This window comes from Camellia sinensis, chromosome 3 (genome assembly GCF_055761805.1).
Source record: "Camellia sinensis isolate YWXY chromosome 3, ASM5576180v1, whole genome shotgun sequence".
NCBI classification, from domain to species: domain Eukaryota; kingdom Viridiplantae; phylum Streptophyta; class Magnoliopsida; order Ericales; family Theaceae; genus Camellia; species Camellia sinensis.
In genome coordinates, this window is record NC_138963.1 from 40694683 (window position 1) to 40716296 (window position 21614).

The following is a 21614-nucleotide window of genomic DNA, read 5'->3' on the forward strand; positions in this document are numbered from 1 at the left end:
GCGTTGGACCTCAAAGGTAACTAGGATGAACACGTACCTTTAGTGGAATTCGCCTATAACAACAACTATCAAGCAAGCATTGAAATGACACCGTACGAAGCTCTGTATGGAATGAGATATCGATCACCTCTATGCTGGACGGAAGTTGGGGATAGGAAACTGTTAGGCCCCGAGATCGTGCAAATCATAAGTGATAAAATCCAACTTATCCAGCAGCGAATTCGCACTGCCCAGAGCAGCCAGAAAAGTTATGCAGATACACAGAGACGGGACTTGGAATTTCAAGTAGGGGATCATGTGTTCCTCAATATCTCACCAACAAGAGGAGTTATTCGATTTGGAAAGCGAGGAAAGTTAAACCCACGTTACATCGGGCCATTTGAGATATTGGAAAGGATTGGTCATGTAGTATATCGCCCGCCTGAACTGTCCAATGTTCACAACGTGTTTCAAGTTTCGATGCTCCAACGGTACCTTCGAGATCCAGAATATGTCGTCGACTATGAGAACTTGGAAGTCCAAGAGGACCTCTCTTATGAAGAGCAACCAGTGCAGATTCTCGATTATCGTGATCAAGTTCTCAAAAACAAGACTATACCTCTGGTAAAAGTCTTATGGTGAAATCATCGTATCGAAGAAGCTACGTTTGAAATGGAAATTCAAATGCGAGCCAAATACCCACACCTCTTCTAAAATTAAGGTACGTTAAATTTGGGGACAAACTTCTATTTAGGAAGGAAGAAATGTGGCACCCTGAATGTTTAATTAGATACCACATAAATAATTATAGCTATATATAATTATGGTTGTAGTTGATAATATATTATTAAAAAATAAATAAATAAATAATAACAATAATAATAAAATAAATATATGGAACAAGAATAATAATAATAATAATAATAATAATCATAATAATAATAGGAAATAGTAATACTAATAATAAGCATACTAAATATGATAAGGCCAACAACAATTGATAAGGCTAAAAGCAATTACTTAAGTAGATTTGTAAATTGCACCACCTGTGCCATCTAGCTATTAGGGGGAGTGAGTCTATAGTGATCCCAGTTTTCCCCGTCATTTATTTTGTTCTGGACTTGGGCTCCGTCATGGTTGTTGTTGTCTATATCTTGTTTCCGTCCTTGAAATCCTTTGTATTTGAGTTTTGGGATGTGTTGGGTAAGTTTGGAACAGGTTGGGTGTGATTCAAAACAAATGGTTGTTGTCCAGATTTTGGTTTCTTCGCTCAAGTGAGGCTTTTATCGCTCGAGCGAGCTTTGTGTTTTAGTTCCTTCGCTCGAGCCAGGGTTCCTTCACTCGAGCGAGCTTTGAGTGGTGTGTCTCTTGGCTCGAGCGAGAACTCTTGCGCTCGAGTGTGCGTCTGCGTCTAGATTGGACCTGAAGGTTGGTATTCTTTACTCGAGCAAGGGTTTTGTCGCTCGAGCGAGCGAGCTCTATGTTTTGGGTTTTTTCGCTCGAGCGAGGACTCTTGCGCTCGAGCGTACTTCTGGGTTGCAGACCTGAAGCTTTGCATTGTTCGCTCGAGCGAGGTTCTTTTGTGTCCGGTCGCTCGAGCAACCACTTCTTCGCTCGAGCGAGCCCTATATATATCAGTTCGCAGCAGCAGGTTTATACATCACTTTTTTATTTCCATTTCTCTCCAAACCCTAGATTCGTTACTCTCTCTCTCTCTACACATTTCTTCTCTCTACCAAAACACTTGATCTAGAGGGTTTCTACCATACTTCCTTTATAAAAAGGGTGGAGTATCGCGTGGGCTACATTTTGATCCGAAAATTCTTGGATTTGGAGCATCTTGAGTTTTCTTCATCATCTCCTTTGAGTTTCTTCATTGAGGTAGAGATAAACTACTCGTCTTTATGAGTTTTAACATAAATTTTAGTCATTTTGTATAAATGGTGAAATATAGAGATTTTGAAAGGTTAGGGTTTGAAGTTGAAATTATAGAAAGGGGGTTTTCAATTGTTGAGCTCCATGTCTATGTGAGACCTTGGAAAATGGGATTATTGGTATAAAATTGAGGAAATTGAGCCTTATGGCTAAAGATGAGAAAATGGGGAAAAGTGCCCTAAATAAATGTAGTTGATTAACTTGTATAATTAATTTGGTAATTGTGGGAATATGAAATTGATTTGAAAATCATGAAATTGGATGGAATTGGGATTAAATGGTGTAGTTGGATTGATTAATCACTCACATATGAAAATGTTGATAATTTATCTGTTTGATAAATTTATTATTTGTTTATAAATAATTGTTTTGGGCTATCGGTGGAAGATAGTCTTGATTGTTGTAGACACTGCATGATGATTAGGTAAATTGAAAGTAATCACCTGGAATATGTCATTGAATATAACGGTTGGAATAACACATTGAATCTGTCCATTAAATGATCATTGTATATGATAAAGTGTTTAAATACATTGCATATGTATCTTTGTTTGGGAGGAGATATGAGATGTACTCCATGGTTTGGAAGGAGATAGGGGATGTACTCCATTGTTTGGGAGGAGATAGGGGATGGACTCCATTGATAATTAAGTAGGCCGGAGTATCCAGGGTGAAAGTCCCGAAACCTTATATACATCTGAATGATGTTGATGAATTGTAGTCTCATTTGAAATTGTTGATGATAGAAATGTTGATAATATGAGTTATAGTCTCATTTTAAATTGTTTGGATGCATAACGTACTATGTTGTTGATTTGATTGAGACAAATGAATGGGAATGAATTGAAACACGGTTGTAAATATAAATGGATGTATGGAAATCTATGTTGATCGATTATTGAAAAGGGGGTTGAGATAATTTCGAACTGTTAAACATTTATCGAATGCTAATGTTTTAGTTATTTCTCATATTATGTTTAGCGTATCTCTACTGGGCTTTGGCTTACCCTATATGGGACATCATTTTTAGGTTCAGGTGATATGCCGCTTCCAAGGATCTAGCTTGGATAGTTTAAGAGCTGCAGACTTCCTTTTGTTGTTACTTTTCTGTATTACTTGTTTTATTTCCAAGCCGAGGGCTTTAACTGTAAAAAGGCTTCTAACCCTCTTTTGTTGTAACCAAGTGTTGACTTGGAAAGTTGTAAACCTGTAGGGTATTTACTTTTGTTGTCAACATGTAATATCTTTTGTAGAAAATACTCTGATGAATAGAAATATAATATCTCTTTTATGATTTTGGAATCTTATAAATGATTGATTTGGGTATTATTTTGAGGGCGTTACAGAGTCACCAATTTGAGGATTCATGACTGGGTGATTCATCACCCAGGGGCTTGTGTATATAAGAGGGTGGGGGGCTGCGAATTGAGTAAAGAAACGAGGGGAAAAAAAGGAAAAAAAAAAAGAGACAGAAAGGAGGAAGAAAATAGTCTCGAGAAGCCAGCATAAATAGGAGGGAAATAGTAAGAATTAATATTAAGGTGAGTTATATTATACCTTGACTCACCATAATATATGAAAAATCTAGAAATACCCTAGATGTTGATTTGTGATTATGTATCAATTTTAAGCAGAATATAACAATCCCAATCAAACAATCAAGACAAAGAGACACAACGATTTAACGTGGAAAAAATCACAATTGGACACCTCCAACTGTGATCAAAAAACCACGGGCAACAGCCACAAGAACAATCCACTAAGAAGATTTAAAGGAATTACACAGGTATACTCTCAATTACCTAGCGAATCCACAACGCCTAATTGAACCAACCTCTATGTGCCTCTTCCAACCCCATCTTCACCACGGAATTGTCTTTCTGATGAGCCACTCCGGATTCCACCAAAGCTTCAGGCTCGAATTCTTCAGAATCCACAACTGAAGAATAACTCTCTCTTTTGTGTATAACAAACAAACCTTTGATGTACTCTCTTTAAATCATGAGTTGAAGACTCAATAAAAACATCAAAGAAAACAAACAAAATATCCCCAGATATAAACTTTAAGAACCAAAAAGAAGATCTGGAGGACTTCAATCAATTACCTAGTTTTGGGAGAAAACCAAGTATTTATAGAGAACCAAAAGTAATCCAAGATTGGGAAGAAAACAAACTTCTTGAGAAATCCGGATTCTGAGGTTCGCTCGAGCGAAGCTTTTCTGGCTCGAGCGAGCAGTGTATTTTTCATGATTTCTACTAGTGCCTTGGCTCGAGCGACGGATCCTTGGCTCGAGCGAGGAATACACTCTTTCAGGTTTTTGTATGGACGCAATCCTTGGCTCGAGCGCGCATTCCTTGGCTCGAGCGAGAAAGCCTTCGCTCGAGCGAGAACTCCTTGGCTCGAGCGAGCAACGACGGACATGCAATTTTGAATGCAATTTTGCATTTTGCTTCGGCCGTAATAATCAGCGAAGTGGCAATCTTGAAAGCATTAACATCACAAACTTCTCTGCATGGTTCAATTCGGGTTTGGATTCGTATCTAATAAACTCATAGCCTCACTGAAATAAAAAGTGCGAAAATAAATACATCTTGAAAGGAGTTTTGTCAAACGGGGTTGCCAAGAATAAAAACCTAACAATATATTTTATGTATGTTTTGAGTTATCATAATTTATTTTACGTAAATTGGGTTTTATAAATTATATTACTATTTTAATTACGGTGATTATTTTTCGAACTCTATTTGCTCAAATTGAAACCCATGGATATGTTTTAATAATTATTTAACAATGATTTTATAAACAATTATGTTTTGTAAGTGTCATGACCCAAACTCGGCCCTATAGGTTTAGCATCGTAACCGGCCAGTAATCCTTGGACTACAGAAGGCCTCTGAACAGATTAACAAGATTAAGGGGCTAGAGGAAGCAAATACATAAATATAGTTGTCCAATGAGTTGTGCTGACTTATATGAACAGAATATTTAAAACTTTATATAAGTATGCAATAGTCATTCATACATTATACCCACACACATTAAAGTATCTTAAGTACAGCCAACAAAACTACCAAGTCTTATATGTACAGAAACAACGGAACTTAAACATAAGACCCTTCGGGAACCTCCACATGAGGCACAATGGTTGGTTGACAACAGAACACAGATCTGAACAAAAGCCTTCAGGCTCGAACTCCAGAATGCCCACCTACATATATATATATATATATATATATACACACAGTGAGCTAAAGCCCAGTGAATACCATTAAGGTAAAGGGGTTAGTGAACGAAATCCGAATATATTATAAGCAGAAAACAGGCCAGAGCATAATCATTTTCATATCAGAACATAATAATGGTACATCCCATAGAACACATCACAGAACGTCTTCCGACTAGAGTAATCGGTTCCGGATACTGATTAAACACATATCACCACAATGAAGTGGCTAACGAGATCTCATAAACTTGTATGTCATGGACCCGCATTTTTATGTCATCCCCCATGACTTGGGACTATCTATGGATGCCATAATAGATTTCAAACTTGGAATATTCGTTCACGAAAACAAATATCATTTCAGAAATCATAGCTTATCACATTTCATTTAGAACATAATTCATATCAACATATCTTTACAAAAATGTTACTCACAGTGGTTCCAGTAAGTGGTCAATCAATCCTCGAGTCTTGACCTACAATCACAAAATACATAACACAAGCATGTCTTATCATCACACATTCATGTGGCCAACACGGCTTAGCTTACATCATATTGATTCTTGTTCTTCCTTAACACATTGCTCAAAACACACTCTTGAATCTCATAACTTAGTACATTCTTTCCTTAGTGTGTTTCTAATCCATAACCTCATTACTATGGCTTAATTAAGGCTTAAGAATGCCTAAGATGCAATGAGGATGCCAAAACATGCCTTGGAACACTTAGTCAAATTTCTGAAAATAAGGTCCACGCTCGAGCGTAGATTTCCTCGCTCGAGCGGACATGCAAAATGTGAATGGTCGCTCGAGCGCACATTACTTCACTCGAGTGATCTGTAAAAGACATGAAATTTCTGGGAGCTTGCAATTTACGCTCGAGCGTACTTTTGGTCGCTTGAGTGGAGTGTACGAACTCAGAGTGGTCGCTCGAGCGTGAACTCCCACGCTCGAGCGTAGATGCAAATTCTGAAATTTCTATATTGCACCTTCAAGCTCAAAACTCGAATTCCAACCTTCAAAACACATCTCTTGGGCCCCAAAACTTGAGATAACATAGTAAACTTGTAAAACATGAAGAATTTAGGATTATTTCATAAAATCATGGCTCAAGGGTTTGCCAAAAGTTCCCAATTTCAACTTAAACTTCAAGATTGTTTATGAACACAACATGCATGGATTTTTCTTGTATCAAACTTCTCAAACACATGATCAAACACCACAAAACAACTTAAAACTTGATGATTTCCCCAAATGAAGATGAATTTCAAACATGCAAGAGAGGATTTATGGAAATCATGCTCAATTGGTAAGAAAATGCACATGCATGCATGAATTGCCAGTCAAATCTTCCTTCTAAGCTCAATACACACCCTTAAACACATAATCTTCATGTTGATAACTTAGATTCATAATTTAGGGGTTGAATTCATACCTATAGTCTTGAATTAATCTAGCTCTAGCTTAGTTTTGATGAATCTAAAGCCAAGGTCTTCAATTCTCCTTCAATTCCTTCCTCCCTCTCTCTCTCTCTCTATCTAAAATGAAACCCTCAAATTTTTCCACAAAGGGAGATAAAAGAAATGAGCTCAAATGAGCTTATGGGTTACATGTATAGTTATGGGGCTAAAAATACTTTAATTAGAACATAAGGCTTGCCAAACGCAACTTAACGAATCAGACTGAATCAATTTTTAATAAAACGCGCCATATGGTTCTAAAAATTCCAAATAACATATCAGTGTAGTCAATTTTGGTTTCAGATGCCGATAAGGCTTTCAATTTACATATTAAAGTGGAATTCCAAACAGATATTTCTATAAGTAACAGATAGAAGGCCAAATATCATGCATTTTACATATTAATCCCATAATTCACTTGATCCACTCAATTAGCATCTTTAATCATTGATTAGTAGCTAATTACGGGCCGGGGTTATTACAGTAAGTACCACCATAGGAGTCTCATGCCTTGGGGGACTTAAATCACCATTGGCTTGTGTTTGGCTACTTTGTGGTCCTCTGTTTGTCATGGATCCATTGACTTCTGTTATGACTGTCACTCATGTGACCTCTGTTCTGTTCTGTTCTGTTCTATAGCATGGTTATGGTTATTTATTTACATAATTTATGTATTTCAGTTTCTGCCACTTAACTAATTTGTTTATTCAAATTAAGTTATGCAAATGTTTTGGCTTAGATAACTATCCATGATTGTTTTGTATACTCTTGGCGTAATATTTTTCACTCTGCTGTATACTTATAACTGTTACCCTTTCAGGTGACGAGATGTAAGAAAGATCCGTAAGCTCATGTAATGGAACCTAAACGAGAATTGATACTGATCCGTTATTTTGTTTTTTTTTTTTTTCTTCCTTTTCTTCCTTTTATTTTTTTTTGCTGAAGACCGATCACTGTATAATAAAAAAATAAAATAAAATAAAAGCCTTATAGATGTACTTTCTTTTATCAAAATAGTCAAATGAAGTAAATTTTCTGTTTAGTTATTTTCTTACTTCCATTTTGCCTTCGCCTACGCCATTTAATTTATTAAGCTTAGAATTAATTAGTAAGTTGTGATTCCAACCCTAAGCCCCTGAGGTTGAGTTGTGACAAGTCAATGCCTTCACTATTGGGCCACCACCCCCGGTGTTAATTTTATACATATATACTAGGAGTGCAATCTAGACGGTCTCAACTCGAGCAACTTGAGCTCAGCCCAAACAAATTTAGGATTTAGGCAAAATATTTTTAAATTCGGTATGGTCTTCGGTGAAAAAGTAGAAGCCCGAATTAAGTTTGAACAAGTTTAGACAAAGATACCAAAACAACCCAAGCAATTTAAAACCCGAATTATATATATAAATATTAAATATACATATAAATTATTAGTCATTAGATGATATTAAAGCAATTTATATCGTTAGATTATATTGAATATATATTATATACACAAGTAACATAATACAAAATTTTACTTATTTATTTTTTCTTACTCATAAATTATAAAGACCATCATAACAAACATTTCTCTTATATTATATAAATTATTTGTTTTGATGTTATTAATGATTTTATAAAAATAAAAAATTGTAAACAATCTAATTTTAACAAATTAATTAGCTTAGTTGCTCTAAAAAATGAAATTTATGTGCAATTTAGACAATTCGGTTTGAACTCAGGTTAAACTTGGACAGACAGCATTGAGTTACAATTCAGACTTGGGCGAGTCTAGACAACTCTCAGCACAATTTGAGTTGGGTTTAGACAACCTCTACCGCACCTGAGTTGCACCCCTAATATATACACAACTATTAAATCTAAAAAACAAAAAAATTGAATATTGAGTATCCATTTGGCAATGTAATTTTTTATTAATTTTTTGATGAAATGAAAAAAAAGTTAGTGTGTTTAGAATAAATTTTTTAGTTAAATAGATAATTGTAAATAAAAAAATAATTAATTGATATATATAGCATGATTTTTGAAACTTTTTAGTTAAAAAACAAAAAAACAAACTAACAAACAAACTCCTTCAAAAGACAGAACTATCAAATGGTTACCTTAAAAAAAAAAAAAAGATAAGAAGAAAGATTTGAAACAATTGTGTCTGAATCTGCTATAGACATTTCTGAACTTTCAAGGTTCACATAAATAAAAAATGCTTGGAAACACTAAAAAGGGATCACTAATGATGTGACAGTGGACCCCACCCACTTTCTATGCCTTATTTTTATTTTATTATTATTTTTTTTGTCATTTCTAATGTATTAATGCTATTAGTGATGTATTTTTTAGTGGTCTAAATCATTGTTGCACATAAATTAGCCACTCAGAGAAAAAATGATCACAATCAGAACATCCAGCAATTTTATTAAAATAATAATAAATAAATAAAAATACAACGCGCTCGGTTTCCACCGGAGTAAGTCAGGTTCGAAGCCTGAGGGGCACGCTCTCTCTGCGGAGACTCTGTATTATATTTTGATCGAAATTTGGCCTCTTCTGTGGTGTCTCGGTGGTGGGTCGCTTCTTATAGATTGAGTTAAATCTAGTCGGCAACGGTTACTCTAAAAACAAGACCCACAAATGCTATAATGCCCTTATGAAGTGTCCTTTTTTTTGGTGTTCAAAAAAAAAAAAAGCATATCGAAACCTTGAAACAAATAGCATTTTTAAATCATCGCCTCAGAACCAGAACAGAAATTTTTTTTTTTTTGAACGAGTAACCAAAACAGAACTTAATTAAGCAATAGAAGCAATTCTGGGAGCCGCAATCTCTAAAAGTCCCTTCGGATTGTCAACATGAACCCAATGGCCGGAGTTGGGAAGAACATGCACTGAAAACTTCCCCTCAGATTCATCAAGGCTCCGACCGGCAAGACTTTCAAGCCTCTGAATCACATCTGCATCCCATCTGTCGCTCTTCTCAGCTTGCACAATAGCTATCTCCATCTCTTTAGGTGGGTGTTCCAGCAAAGGCCAATAATCCGTCTCCCTAAAAGATTGCATATTCTTACTCAATTTCTACTATGCAGACAAATAAAATGAAATAAAAAATAAAAAATAAAAGACGTCATGAAATGAGGACTGACTTCAAAGTGAAAGTGTATGTTTACCGGTAAGAATTGAACATCTGGACAGCACCGTCAAGATTAAAAGCCCATGTCTCGTGGTCTCCTGATTTTTTGAGGTTGCTGCCTATCCATTCGGACAATGATTTGGAGAACCCAAGCTTAATCATGTGGTCCACAAGCCACCTGAAGCCAGGACCGTATTGAACTATATGACTTGCAATATTAAATGTTCAAAAGAAATCATGTAAACATCTTGATTGAGAACATAAAGAAATTTGATAAAGAATAATTGAACCTTAGAAGTTTTAGTTTACTGAGGAATTATATATATTTTTTTGGATGTTGAATTTGTTTAGGATTTTAATTCTTAGTTTTAATTTGTTTCTTTATTGGTTAGTGATTACTTGTTCGACCTTCACAAAATTTGGAATGTGCATAGTCCTGTATGATAGTAGCAAGTATGATTCTTGATTTGGGACTCGGTGTTTTTCTCTCTTCTTCTATCATCAGACAAGTTTAGACAAGTTAATTGTACAATTAAGCTGGTGAGTTGAGCTCAAGATTGACGTCATGGTAACAAGCCAAGCTGAACCAATGTTAGCCACGCTTAACAACATTCCTGACTGAGCTGAACTCAAACAAATCAAAACTCACAGCCAGAGTTATCTGAAAGGGGATCATTTTGGAATTTTAGGATCCCCATCATTACTTGTCGTAATGGCTGCTATTTTCTACACTCAATTCATTTCCCATTATGGATTTGTACAAGATGTACATAGAACACAATGAGGCAACTCAATTTCCTACCAAGGAGGTACACAACCACACAGAGAAATAAGTCTATAGGTCAAAAGAAAGGAATACAGATTTTACTTTCGTGATGGGACTGATGTAGGTAGACTCTGCAAGGTCTGCAAAACTTTCTCCACTTCTCCATCACTGTTTTCAGTGTTCACTTTTCCAGGGCCCGAGTCCAGTACCCACAGCTGTCCTGCATCAGGTTTTTCATCCGTTAGTTAAGTTAAATATACCTCATCAAATTTATCCAGCAAAGGGAAGTCAGAATTCAATTCAATAAATGAGCTACACATGGCTCACTTGACAAAAGATTCCACAGAACACACACATGCACACTCTCTCTCTGTAGCATAGGGTTTATGTATCTAATATAATAGACAAGAATTGAGGATTGGAATCAAAATCCTATTCCTAAAAAAGATTGTACCCAATGCACAAGACTCTGCCTATAACAAAGTCTAAAAGAGACCTTCCTTCCACTTTTTGGTGGAGAGACTAAAACTCCAGTGGCTCAAACCCACGCCACCATGCTAGGAACAAATAGCAATTGCCATCAGTCCAAGTCACAACCTCTAAGAGAAATCCTATTCCTATCCTTGTAATTCTCTCATACTTGAATTGCAGTCATTCATAACGAGAATCCCATTCTCCAAGAATGAAATCCACACTAAGAATAGGGATTCTATCCAAGCCAAAAGGGTGATAACCTTATTCCTAATTCTTTAGAACAAACTTTAATACTTGGCTAATAAGGTTGGTTGCATGAATTTTTCTTCGTCCAAATAACACTATCTAGAGGATCTCATCCATTTAAGCCCTCATACTAGATGAAAAACCCAAATGGACCTAGAGCAGGTTGTAAATATGTATTAAGAAGAAGTAGAACTAAAAATTTTAAAGAAGAACTAAAAATTTTATAGAAGACCAAACAAAAGGGAAAAACTAAAGGAGATTGAGACCCCTCAGTACAGTTAAGTGAAACAAGTTGAAAGCAACAGATTTGTAACCCATATGAATCCCATTCGTGAGATTAATTGCATCAAGCAGGGCACAGTCAAACAAGCCATTTCAGAGAGCCCAAACTCCAGCCAGGTATGGCAAACTCAATCGTAAAAGTAATATTGATTGCCAATCGCCGCAAAAAAACATGCAATCAACTTCAAAAGCATATTATATTTAATACAAAAAAGGTCTTACCCTGTGCATATTATATTTGGTAGAAAGATAGAAAGAAAACCTATGTCAAATGGAGTTTGTAGCATAAAAAAATTAAGAGTTAGTTGAAATGAAGCGGGCCAAGTTTATAAACATGCAACCTGCCCGTAACCTGTCTACCTACCCTTTATCCTAAAACAAGTTATAGAAAGGGAAAATTAGTATATCCAGCTTTTGCTCAATTAGCCAGATGTATCCAGTTTTCCAAATACCATTTTCTTTCAAAAGAAAATGAACTCATCTGTGGGAACTTTCATTGATTATTGACACGATGATGCTCCAATAAAGCATCTTAACGCTAAAAAACATGGTTATAAAAATGCTTCACACTGCAAAGGGAAAGCTTAACTAATAACCGACGAACAACTTCTAGCACTTCCAAATTAGAGCAACAGTGACAAAACTAGCATGATTTTGCTACTAGCAAGCCTAAATTGATATCTAACACCCAAACTAGTAGAAAATATATCTTACATTGATAGTTCTAACAAGTCCAACTGTTTTATCACAATAAAAGCGTCAAATCTAGAAAACAAATTTGCAGTACAGGTCAGTTACAAAGCTTTGGTAAAGAAATACCTGTTTAGGCAATTGAGCAGATTGACCATAATCACCTCTAGCACAACTCTCAGCAAATTGCAAGGCAACCTTACCACCCATAGAGTGACCTAGAACAACATCAGGCCAAGCCCAACCTTGAGACTTCACCAAATCAGCCACATCTTTAGCAGCATTGGCCATGTCATGGGGTGGGGATAAACTCTCTATCTCAGCCGATCTTCCATGGTTCCTCAAATCCACAAGAACCAACCTCCACTCTTTCAAAAATAAAAATAAAAAACACCTTCAACTCATAGAGAACTCACAGAGAACTGATATACACACACAAACAGACACATATATGCACATTAAAACATTGAAAAAATGGATAGATTCAAACATTAATGATGTGTTTAGATCATGGATTTGGGTAGGGATTTAGAAATAAAGGGAGGAATGGAGAAAAAGTTTAGCCTACATTTCATTCAAATTTGCCTTACCTTTTTCCTTTTCCTTTCCAAACCCTTACCCAAATTCATCATCCAAACACAGCCTAACAGTTCATCATCACTTTTGGATGATTGAGGTGACCAAAATTGTGAGAAATAATGAGAAAAATAAATAGACCTCATGGTTTGTTTCTCATCAAAATTAGTGAGATTCGGTGAGAAACCAAGTTATTGCACATATATATATATATATATATATATATTGATACCTAAATTATCCGACAAAAATTCTAAAAACAAAATATTCAAAATTAAAAATTAAAAATCATAGGTAACACACTGATGAAAAATCACAACTATTTCTTTTCTACGAGAAATGATAATCTTATCATTACTTTTCTAATCAAACAGGAAAACATATAAAAATCCAAAAACAAAATCAACTCACATATTATATATATATATATATATAGAGAGAGAGAGAGAGAGAGAGAGAGAGATACCATTAGAGAGAGAGGAAGAGAGGGAACGAGAGAAGGATCGCCAGTTTCGGCCAGACCCCAAGAGGCCGTGCAGCACAAAAGCAGTGAAATTGTAGGGTTTCTCAGTAGTAGTAGATGCTCGAACCTCTTCGAAAGCTAGGGTTTCCAGAGACCTGGTCGTAGTCGTGGTTCGACGGAGATCCAGACTTGGTGAGCTCAGAAACCGGTTCAGGACGGCCAAACCCGATTTGTTCCTCATGGTTCTCGCCATTTTCGACCGCTTTGATCTTCTCTTAACAATGTGTATATGAAACTTCTCTTAACAATGTGTATATGTTTTGTTTCATAGTCAGATCAGATCTTGTGGAGGACGAACGAAAGAAAGAACAATTGTGTGAAACGGGGTCGTTTTTAATGATTTAGGAGAAAAAAATAAAGTTGACAGCTGTGGGATTTGAACCCACGCCCTTTCGGACCAGAGCCTAAATCTGGCGCCTTAGACCACTCGGCCAAACTGTCATATGCTTCTTAAAATATTATAAAAACGTTATATATCTTATGAAAATTCTAATAAGATATTTGAAATAATCTAAATTAGCATACTTTATGTAATTTAAGGGAAAAAAGATTAAAAAAAAGAAAAAATTTAAAAATACACTTTATAGTAATGCCAAATAGTGCCTAAGTGGAACCTTAATCAAGTGTGTCACATGGTTTGGCAGCAGTGAATAGTTTGGGGGTTTGGGCTATCTAATGACGGTTTTGGAATCAGGAGCACTATCAGTTTTGGCCTATCTAATGACAGTTTTGGCTGGGAAGTTAGTTATTTTAATTGGTTATTTAGGGGTGATTTTAGATGTTCTAAACAAGTGTATTTTTTAATTTTTTATAAAATAAATGTGTAAAAAAATAAAGAAAGTGAATAGAAAAGTAGAGAGGAGATGTTGATAGATGTAACTCAAATAAGTATATATATGCAAAAAAATTGTACTTTTTTAGTGCATGCTAAACACCTACTTAATTTTTTAGTCGTGTTTGAGAAAGATATTATTTTTTTAAGTTGATTCGATAGTTGTGAGAGAAAAAAATAAAATGATTATGAGCTGGATGTGATATTTTGTCTTATTGATTATTTTAACTTATTTTAACTTCATTTGACATTGGTTAATAAAGTCAACTTTTTTGTGTTGAGACTTTTTTAACTTGGCTTTTTTAACCTCATTTCGTTTGGATTTTTTAGTTTTTTTTAACTTTTGTGAAAAAAAAGTATAATAATTATGAGTTTGATATGATATTCTGTCTTATTAACTTATTTAGCCTATTTTGTCATTTTGTGCTTTTTTAGCTCCAAAATGATAGTTAAACTAGGGCTTTGTCTTTTTATTGTCTATTTTAACTACAAAAAAAAAAAAAAAAAAAAAAACTAAAAAAACAACTTGCCAAACAAGGCCTAAACAAATCAAAAAATGTCTAGAATTTTATTTGAACGGTTAAAATTCACTTGAAAGATGGATCCTACAACAAAAATCTAAAATATGGACCATAGATCTCAATTCTTGACAATTATGTGAGTATTTTTTCTGGGATCATAGGATTTTTATTTTGGAATTTATGATGAGAAAAATTAGATGAGATTTTTTATGGCTAGGGCAAATGCGTAACGTGAATGATAAAGGTTCATGGGTGTTGATAATAAGAAGGCATTCAATAAGGGATGATCATGAACACTAGAAAGCAATGGAGATAGATTGTTCTCGCTTCAATAAGAGAAAAATTTAGATGAGTGGAGTTTTAAGTAATTGTTATGTCTTATGGGAAATGAAATTTCAAATTAAGATGATGTTAAATACCAATTACATAAAATACTTTATCAGGTTAAAAAGTCCTACTGTCTTTGTACTACTGTGTATTTGACGGTGCACAAAATTGTCCCAGCAATGTTGTTATGGCATGAGAATGGAGAATCCATGGCAGACAACACTTTTAGAGCAAAAATTTGTGTTTTCTTAAAACCAAGATTATTATGGTGTCGTGTGTGAGAGAGAGAGAGGAACTTGATCTAATGGTGGAGAATTTTTTATGACCATTTTCATGATATTTTTTTCATGATACCTGATATTATTCAGGATGCAATGGGTTGTGTTCAAGGTCATTGATCCCACGCCCACCGTTGCATTCACGCTAGTTGGACTAGAGCTCTCCAGTTACCCATGAACTGGGTTGGAAAAATACATTGGCACATTCATTACATAAAAAGTACTAGGATTATTAACTTGTTAGTAATGAAGGAAGGTGTCAAGAGCTTTTGCATAACCAATATTCCATGTAATATATATTTTGTGAAAGTACTTCATTATCTTCAAAACAAATGCATGCAAACCCTATTTTTATAGAGTACTAAAAAATTGTATAACTGGGTACAGACAAATATCAGTGGACATTTTGCCCTTCTCAACAAATACAATTTTTGGGGTAAAATTACATGAAGCAACAGAATTACATCCTATGATGAGGATCTTCAATCTCTTTTAATCAAATGGATCAATTCGCGGGTCATGTTCACTTGCCATAACCATCCCTGTGCAAAGGCATGTCGGGCACATTACCTAAGTGAACACCAAATGTAACTAGTCAGCATGACTCAATTATAGAATAAAGTTGGGATTACAATAAATTAAGTACAACAGATTTAGTCAGCAAATGAAAGCAGTCAACATACAGGTATGCTCACCGACTAGAGGAAACCCTAGCTTTTTTGTTAGTCATATTAAAAATAGTATAATTCTACTCTCCTTACTTGTGAAGCATGAATTTCACCAGAAAAAATAAAAGAAAGCAAGTATTTGCTAAACATGTTCTTCTTTGTATGCATATATTATATGCACAACCTAGTCACATCAATGACTCGACAGACAAAAAGTGATTATAACGAGAAACCTGAATAATCAAGTAACACACAAATGGCGAATGTCACGTTACACCTTTTCTGAAAGATAAGTTCTATAAAAATCCAGTATATCCTCAATGTTGGTCCAATGCTGATAAACATCCCATGAAGCCGTAGTTAGTCAAATTACATACCTTTCCAGCGCCTGAGCAGTTTAAACACCTTTGAGTAGTGGGTGCATGTAATGGGCGATCAGAAGCATTGGATACTGAAATAGGTTCAATTTTCAAACATACACCACTTGCGGAACAACGGGCACAGGCCAAGTACCCTGTCCACAGAATCATATGAACATATGAACTCATAATCATATGGCAAATAGGTCTTTTAAGTGGGCAAGGAAAATGTCTGCATAAATCATTGCGACTACTTGACACATACCAATTCCATGGCAATACTTGCACCTTTTCTTCTCTTGTTGCTCAACATTGTTAGCTTCAAGTATCATCAAAGCTGAAATCACACCCACTGCCCCACCTGAAAAAGATGCCACGATAGGGTCGACCTGACTAAATTGAGAAGATAAACAAGTGTAATTAGGAAATAATGACATATTATGAAAAACAAAATAGAAGTAATCTAACAGAAGATATTGGGACAAAATTTGGAATATCCTAAGAAGGTCATGTTATTAAATTATTGTAATAAGAGGGACCAGAAAGTTTCAGCAAGTACCTTAATTGCATAGGCAAATGCATGCTGTGTATAAAATCTTCATATGAGGTGCCTCCTATGCCTAATTTCAACTCCAACTGCCATGTGAAACAGGTTACTAACTCGCGTTTAAATCGAAGAAATTATAATAAAATGAAATAAAAACAAATGTTTATAGTCTGCAGGAATCTCATTTATACACAATCATAAGTACTGCCATGTGCAGCAGCACTGCCACCAACCAATTAATTCATTGGCTGTATGCACCCAACGGGCAAGGCAGGGCTCCCATCACAAAACAAAAGTCCACCCTGAAAACTAAAACTTTTTTAGTCACTCAAACAATACCTTTGTTCATCTCAACAAGTCAACATTGTTACTTTCTATTTTTCCCGTCACTTACTTCGCAATATTACCTGTCTCAAGCTAAGAGCTATTCCAACTCTTATTTCCAATATTAATTTTATTGATCCTTGTGTTCCCACTCATTGATCTCAACATCTCTCAATAGTTGCATTATAACATGACTGCTGCTTTTTAATTGCTTGAACTCTCTTTCTTTCAATTTTTTTATTTGATAAGTAGAACTCTATGGAGGAAGTCCAATCTTAACATCATTGCTTTTCCCTTGAAATTAAAAGTGTCACTATTTCTTCACAAAGTCCAAATAAACTGACTAGGAAAAACATTAAGGACTCATTAGGCCGTGTATGGGACTAGATCAGAGCAGATCCAAGAACGGGATCCAAGAAAAAAACAATAAACTTCCTAGAATGAGGATACATTTTTTAGGTTAGAAAATTAACAGATACAGTACTTTCCCATATTGAAGGAACTTGACTCCCCTTTCTACCTTTATTTTCATATTCAGGGCTACTTTTCCAAATAAATCAGCTAAACAAACCCAAAACCTATAACTGTATATCCTACAGGACCCAGGCAAAAAGAACTTGCTATCCCTCTACTTCCCAAACCTCAGTCATGAAGCACAGACACTGCTATGGTAAAGGCATGTTGTGTTGGACACAGCATGTTACGGATGATCTTGAAAGCATGTTTGACACTTCTTAAAAGTGTCTTAATTAAAATTTTAAATTCCTAATATTGGATACTTTACGGCATATCGGCAACACTTCTTGAACCCTCCAACCACGATCTATGTGATGAACATCTTAATAATAACAAACAATGTTCCGTATTTTTTGGAATGCAACTCATGCACTCTAAATACATTTTGAAACATTTATAAGATGAAATATATTTCAATGTTCTACAATTGTTTTACATTCTTTAGATTGCAATTGTTCCGTGAATGATATCTCGATGTCCAAGTTATAAATATATGACCTTTAGTTTTAATTAGTATTGTGTTACCTGTTTTCATTACCTTTGAATAAACTATTTGAATATTTGACATAAAGTACATTTATAAAAATATAAATTTTCAACATGTTCCAAGTGTACCGTGTCCTACATTTAATACATTATATAGCCTCACAGCCATCTCAAGCTTTGTTTTGAAGCTATAAATGACTCTAAAACAAGAGACTGTATTGTAAAAAATACCATAATAAAGAATAAACCAGATGATGGTTATTGAATATAAAACTTGGCACTAGTCAATAAAACCATATAGTGAGAATAGAAAAGGAAACTATCCCTTGTTGGCTTCATGAACTTACTATTGGTGCAAGAAGACCCCCAAAGACAATAATCCCAGATACGAAAAAAAAGCTTGTCAGGTATAGCTGCTTCAATGTCTTTGGTGTCTACTTCAAAAAAGAGATGCACAAGGTTAGCTCAAGAATCATCACTCAAATGCATAGATAAACCATACCAAACAATTACCACCCATGTTGGCATGCACAACAAAGCATCTAAAATCTTTTGCCTTTTCTATTCTTAGCCATATATATACCCCTATAGAGCCCATTACACACATCACTGATTCCACAAAGCATGCATGCTGTTAAGTTAGGCGTGTATGCCATCATTACAACTTCACTTTAGCAATGCCACGTGTGCTTTGTATAGTTGGTTGAATTTCATGTAGATTACAAAATTTATTTGAGAATCACCACATGAGGGAGAAATGGAATCGATGATGGGATTTCAGGCATCTCAGCTTCCTCTTCACCATTCTCATCAAGAACCTTTTTAGCACTCTTTATGCGTTGTTGTACACGTAATCTCCGAACCTAGAGAAAAAACAAGTAACAAATAACAAGTATTCAATCAAGCAAAATGTAAAATACAAAAGGCGATATTTCATATTTAACAGAAGAGAAATGATTTCATGGAATGAAAATCTGAGTCAATTTTACCTCTTCCATGAGGAGAAAAATCTTATTGCGCCTACTCCTTATATTGTCCTGGATTTCCAGCAGCTGCATCTGAACAAAATCCTGAACAGTCTCTGGTCCTTCTATAATGCAGAAGCTACTGTGAAAACAACGTAAAAATCTCTCTTCAACCTTTAATCTCTGTTACAATGATTCTTGTATTCTCAGGATAATTTATTAGTACAAACACGTAAACATATCAGGAAGATTACAACAATAAGGTTAGCCTTGTATACATAACCAACAAAATGTTATAGATCAATGTTTAAACCACTTCAATTGTTCTCAAACAAAAAGGGGTGGGTCCATGGCTGGAAAATATACATATGCAACTGATATAGCTCTTTCATTGAATCATTTATCTTGTATATGACTATACATAATGCGCACTCATAGTTTCTATATTGAATTAACTAGTATAAAGTCAAACAAACAAACCCAATTAATTTTTCCTCAATAATGCATAGATGACGCAGTTCTTTATGCCAATACAAACTCAGTTACATTACAGTTTTGTAAAAATATCATGATCATCAACCCCGACAATTATTAGCGATAACAACAACCAGTTTTTAACCATCAAAAGGCCCAATATAATTTAGTTTCCATCCAACCCAGAATTCATTCAATTTAGCAACTTAAACTTAAGAACCAAAAAATTCACCAAAAAAAAAAAACTCAATTACATCACAGTTCTCTAAAAATATCATGATCATCAACCCCAACAAATATTAACAACAACCAATTTTAACCATCAAAAGACCAAATATAATTTAATTTCCAACCAAACCCAGAATTCATTCAAATTACCAACTTAAACTTCAGAACCAAAAATTCACCCCCAAAAAAAAAAAAAAAAAAAAAAAAAATCAGTTACATCACAGTTTTGTAGAAATATCATGATCATCCACCCCAACAATTATTAACAACAGCCAATTTTTAATCCAACCCAGAATTCATTCAAATTAGCAACTTAAACTTAAGACCCAAAAAAAAAACCCACAACCAATTTTCTCTCATTTACATAATTAATCTACAGATAAGTGAATAAAAAATTAAGAGGGTTTGAATCAGAGCATGAAACCTAGGGATGTTTTCGCCGGAAGGGACTGAATCAGAGGAGTCATTAGCAGAAGAACAGATGATAATTGGAGCTCGCAAAGCTTTTCTGAACAAGGAGAGGCGTTTGGGGCTTCCATGGGAAGATGTTCTGAGAAAAATCAGGGTTTTGGAGGAATCGAGCCTTGAATTGGAGATGGAAGGAAGAGGAGAGTAGAGAGAGAGAGAATTCATTGTCATCTCTATTCGGCTATTGCTCTGCTACTCATCCGAAATGTAGAGAGAGAAACATAGATGCATAATTGCATTCGGATAGAGAGATAGGGGTTTTGTTGTGGGATTTGGAACCAGTGAGTTTTAGGTACCGTAACGAGTGAGGGCACCTTTTGTGGAAGTAGTTTTTTGTTTGTTATGTTTGGAGCCAAAATCGAAAAATGGGTGAGAGCGTTAATTAGAACTATTATTAATGATGTGACAGTGTGTTTTATCAGGAATGATTTGATATTTTGATTTTGATGTTGTATTTTTTTTCTTTTTTTATTGAGTGTCATGTCATTAGTGATATTTTTAGAGTTTTGACCAAAATCTTAGGAACAATTTGGCTAGAAAGAAAGAGAGTTTTTTTTTTTTTTGACAAATATAATGTTAGTAATTAAATTACAATACAAGTCAATGCCCTCCCCATAACCAATTGGGTTACAGTCCAGATCGAAATAAAAATTAGTTTGGGAAGTGACTTTTTTAATGACTTTTTTTTATTAAAATATGAGATAAAAATATAGAAAGTATTTGAAAATGACTTTTTAATTTTTTTTTTACAGAAAAATATGTAAAAAGTAAAGAGAAAAAAAATAATATTTGAGCTTTTTATATAGTTTTTGGAATTTTTTTTGACTTTTTAGAGTTTTTTGGTGATTTTTTTAATTTTTTGGCTTAGATCTCACTTTCTCCAAACACAGCCTAAGGATAAAAGTGAAAATGAGATAAATAAAGTTTAAAGCAAAAATAAAGAAAGATTTATTTGTTTGCATGCATTTGATTAAACCATCTGCTCAAATTTTTTGGATACGTATTATTCTTTATTTAATTAATTCTAACTAGTGTTCAGAATCACTTGTTAGCAATGCTAAATATCCTATCTAATTGAACGATCACACATGGACTCGTAACTTAAAAAGAGATGAGAAATTATATTTTTTATTAAATAACACAAGTATATGAGTCATATATGCATTTATAAATGTGAATCATATTACTTTATGTTTAAAAGTAACAAGACATAAGAAATGAGATTACGTGTAAAATTATTCTGAAACTAATTATACAACTATTAAAGCATTATTAATAGTGTGTCATGTTAATAACAACCTCTATAAAAGTAACATAAATATTTTATACTTAAAAAGAAAGAGGA

At 34.5% G+C, this 21614-nt stretch overlaps 3 protein-coding genes and 1 non-coding gene across 5 annotated transcripts; 1 reads left to right on the top strand and 3 right to left on the bottom strand.

The window, feature by feature from the left end:
• The first annotated feature begins 84 nt into the window (after window positions 1-84).
• LOC145821448 (uncharacterized) lies at window positions 85-621 on the top strand. Its single transcript, XM_082917969.1, has one exon. It carries the CDS (start codon window positions 85-87, stop codon window positions 619-621), a length of 537 nt encoding a protein of 178 aa, XP_082774095.1.
• Window positions 622-8981: 8360 nt separating this feature from the next.
• On the bottom strand, window positions 8982-13648 carry LOC114318604 (alpha/beta-Hydrolases superfamily protein). The gene is made up of 5 exons (XM_028265528.2): window positions 13220-13648; window positions 12307-12545; window positions 10588-10700; window positions 9757-9897; window positions 8982-9635 (listed from the first exon to the last, which is right to left on the bottom strand). The coding sequence occupies exons 1-5, from the start codon at window positions 13467-13469 to the stop codon at window positions 9383-9385; spliced, it is 996 nt and encodes a 331-aa protein (XP_028121329.2). The 5' UTR covers window positions 13470-13648; the 3' UTR covers window positions 8982-9382.
• On the bottom strand, window positions 13638-13717 carry TRNAL-UAG (transfer RNA leucine (anticodon UAG)). Its single transcript has one exon. It is a non-coding gene; the product is annotated as a tRNA-Leu (tRNA).
• A 1784-nt stretch (window positions 13718-15501) lies between these two features.
• On the bottom strand, window positions 15502-20620 carry LOC114318605 (chaperone protein dnaJ-like protein). Of its 2 annotated transcripts, none has more exons than XM_028265530.2 (8): window positions 20226-20620; window positions 19124-19241; window positions 18878-18997; window positions 18482-18568; window positions 16821-16897; window positions 16527-16654; window positions 16280-16416; window positions 15502-15804 (listed from the first exon to the last, which is right to left on the bottom strand). In XM_028265530.2, the coding sequence occupies exons 1-8, from the start codon at window positions 20438-20440 to the stop codon at window positions 15727-15729; spliced, it is 960 nt and encodes a 319-aa protein (XP_028121331.1). In that variant the 5' UTR covers window positions 20441-20620; the 3' UTR covers window positions 15502-15726. The 2 variants fall into 2 exon arrangements, with proteins under 2 accessions (XP_028121331.1, XP_028121332.1); XM_028265531.2 differs by having other exon boundaries at window positions 19124-19238; window positions 20226-20576.
• Between the last annotated feature and the right edge of the window lie 994 nt (window positions 20621-21614).

What these genes read in the sequence shown, in the direction of transcription:
- LOC114318605 (XM_028265530.2), bottom strand. Translation starts at nt 20,440, where the DNA reads ATGACAATGAATTCTCTCTCTCTCTACTCTCCTCTTCCTTCCATCTCC. An exon ending in TTCCATTTCTCCCTCATGTG is followed by an intron (nt 18,569 to 18,877) that starts GTGATTCTCAAA and finishes TTTTTGAAGTAG; the next exon opens with ACACCAAAGACATTGAAGCA. An exon ending in ACTGCTCAGGCGCTGGAAAG is followed by an intron (nt 15,805 to 16,279) that starts GTATGTAATTTG and finishes GTGTTCACTTAG; the next exon opens with GTAATGTGCCCGACATGCCT.
- LOC145821448 (XM_082917969.1), top strand. Translation starts at nt 85, where the DNA reads ATGACACCGTACGAAGCTCTGTATGGAATGAGATATCGATCACCTCTA.
- LOC114318604 (XM_028265528.2), bottom strand. Translation starts at nt 13,469, where the DNA reads ATGGCGAGAACCATGAGGAACAAATCGGGTTTGGCCGTCCTGAACCGG. An exon ending in CTCTTCCTCTCTCTCTAATG is followed by an intron (nt 12,546 to 13,219) that starts GTATCTCTCTCT and finishes TATTTTTGAAAG; the next exon opens with AGTGGAGGTTGGTTCTTGTG. An exon ending in CTGCTCAATTGCCTAAACAG is followed by an intron (nt 10,701 to 12,306) that starts GTATTTCTTTAC and finishes GATGCAGGACAG; the next exon opens with CTGTGGGTACTGGACTCGGG.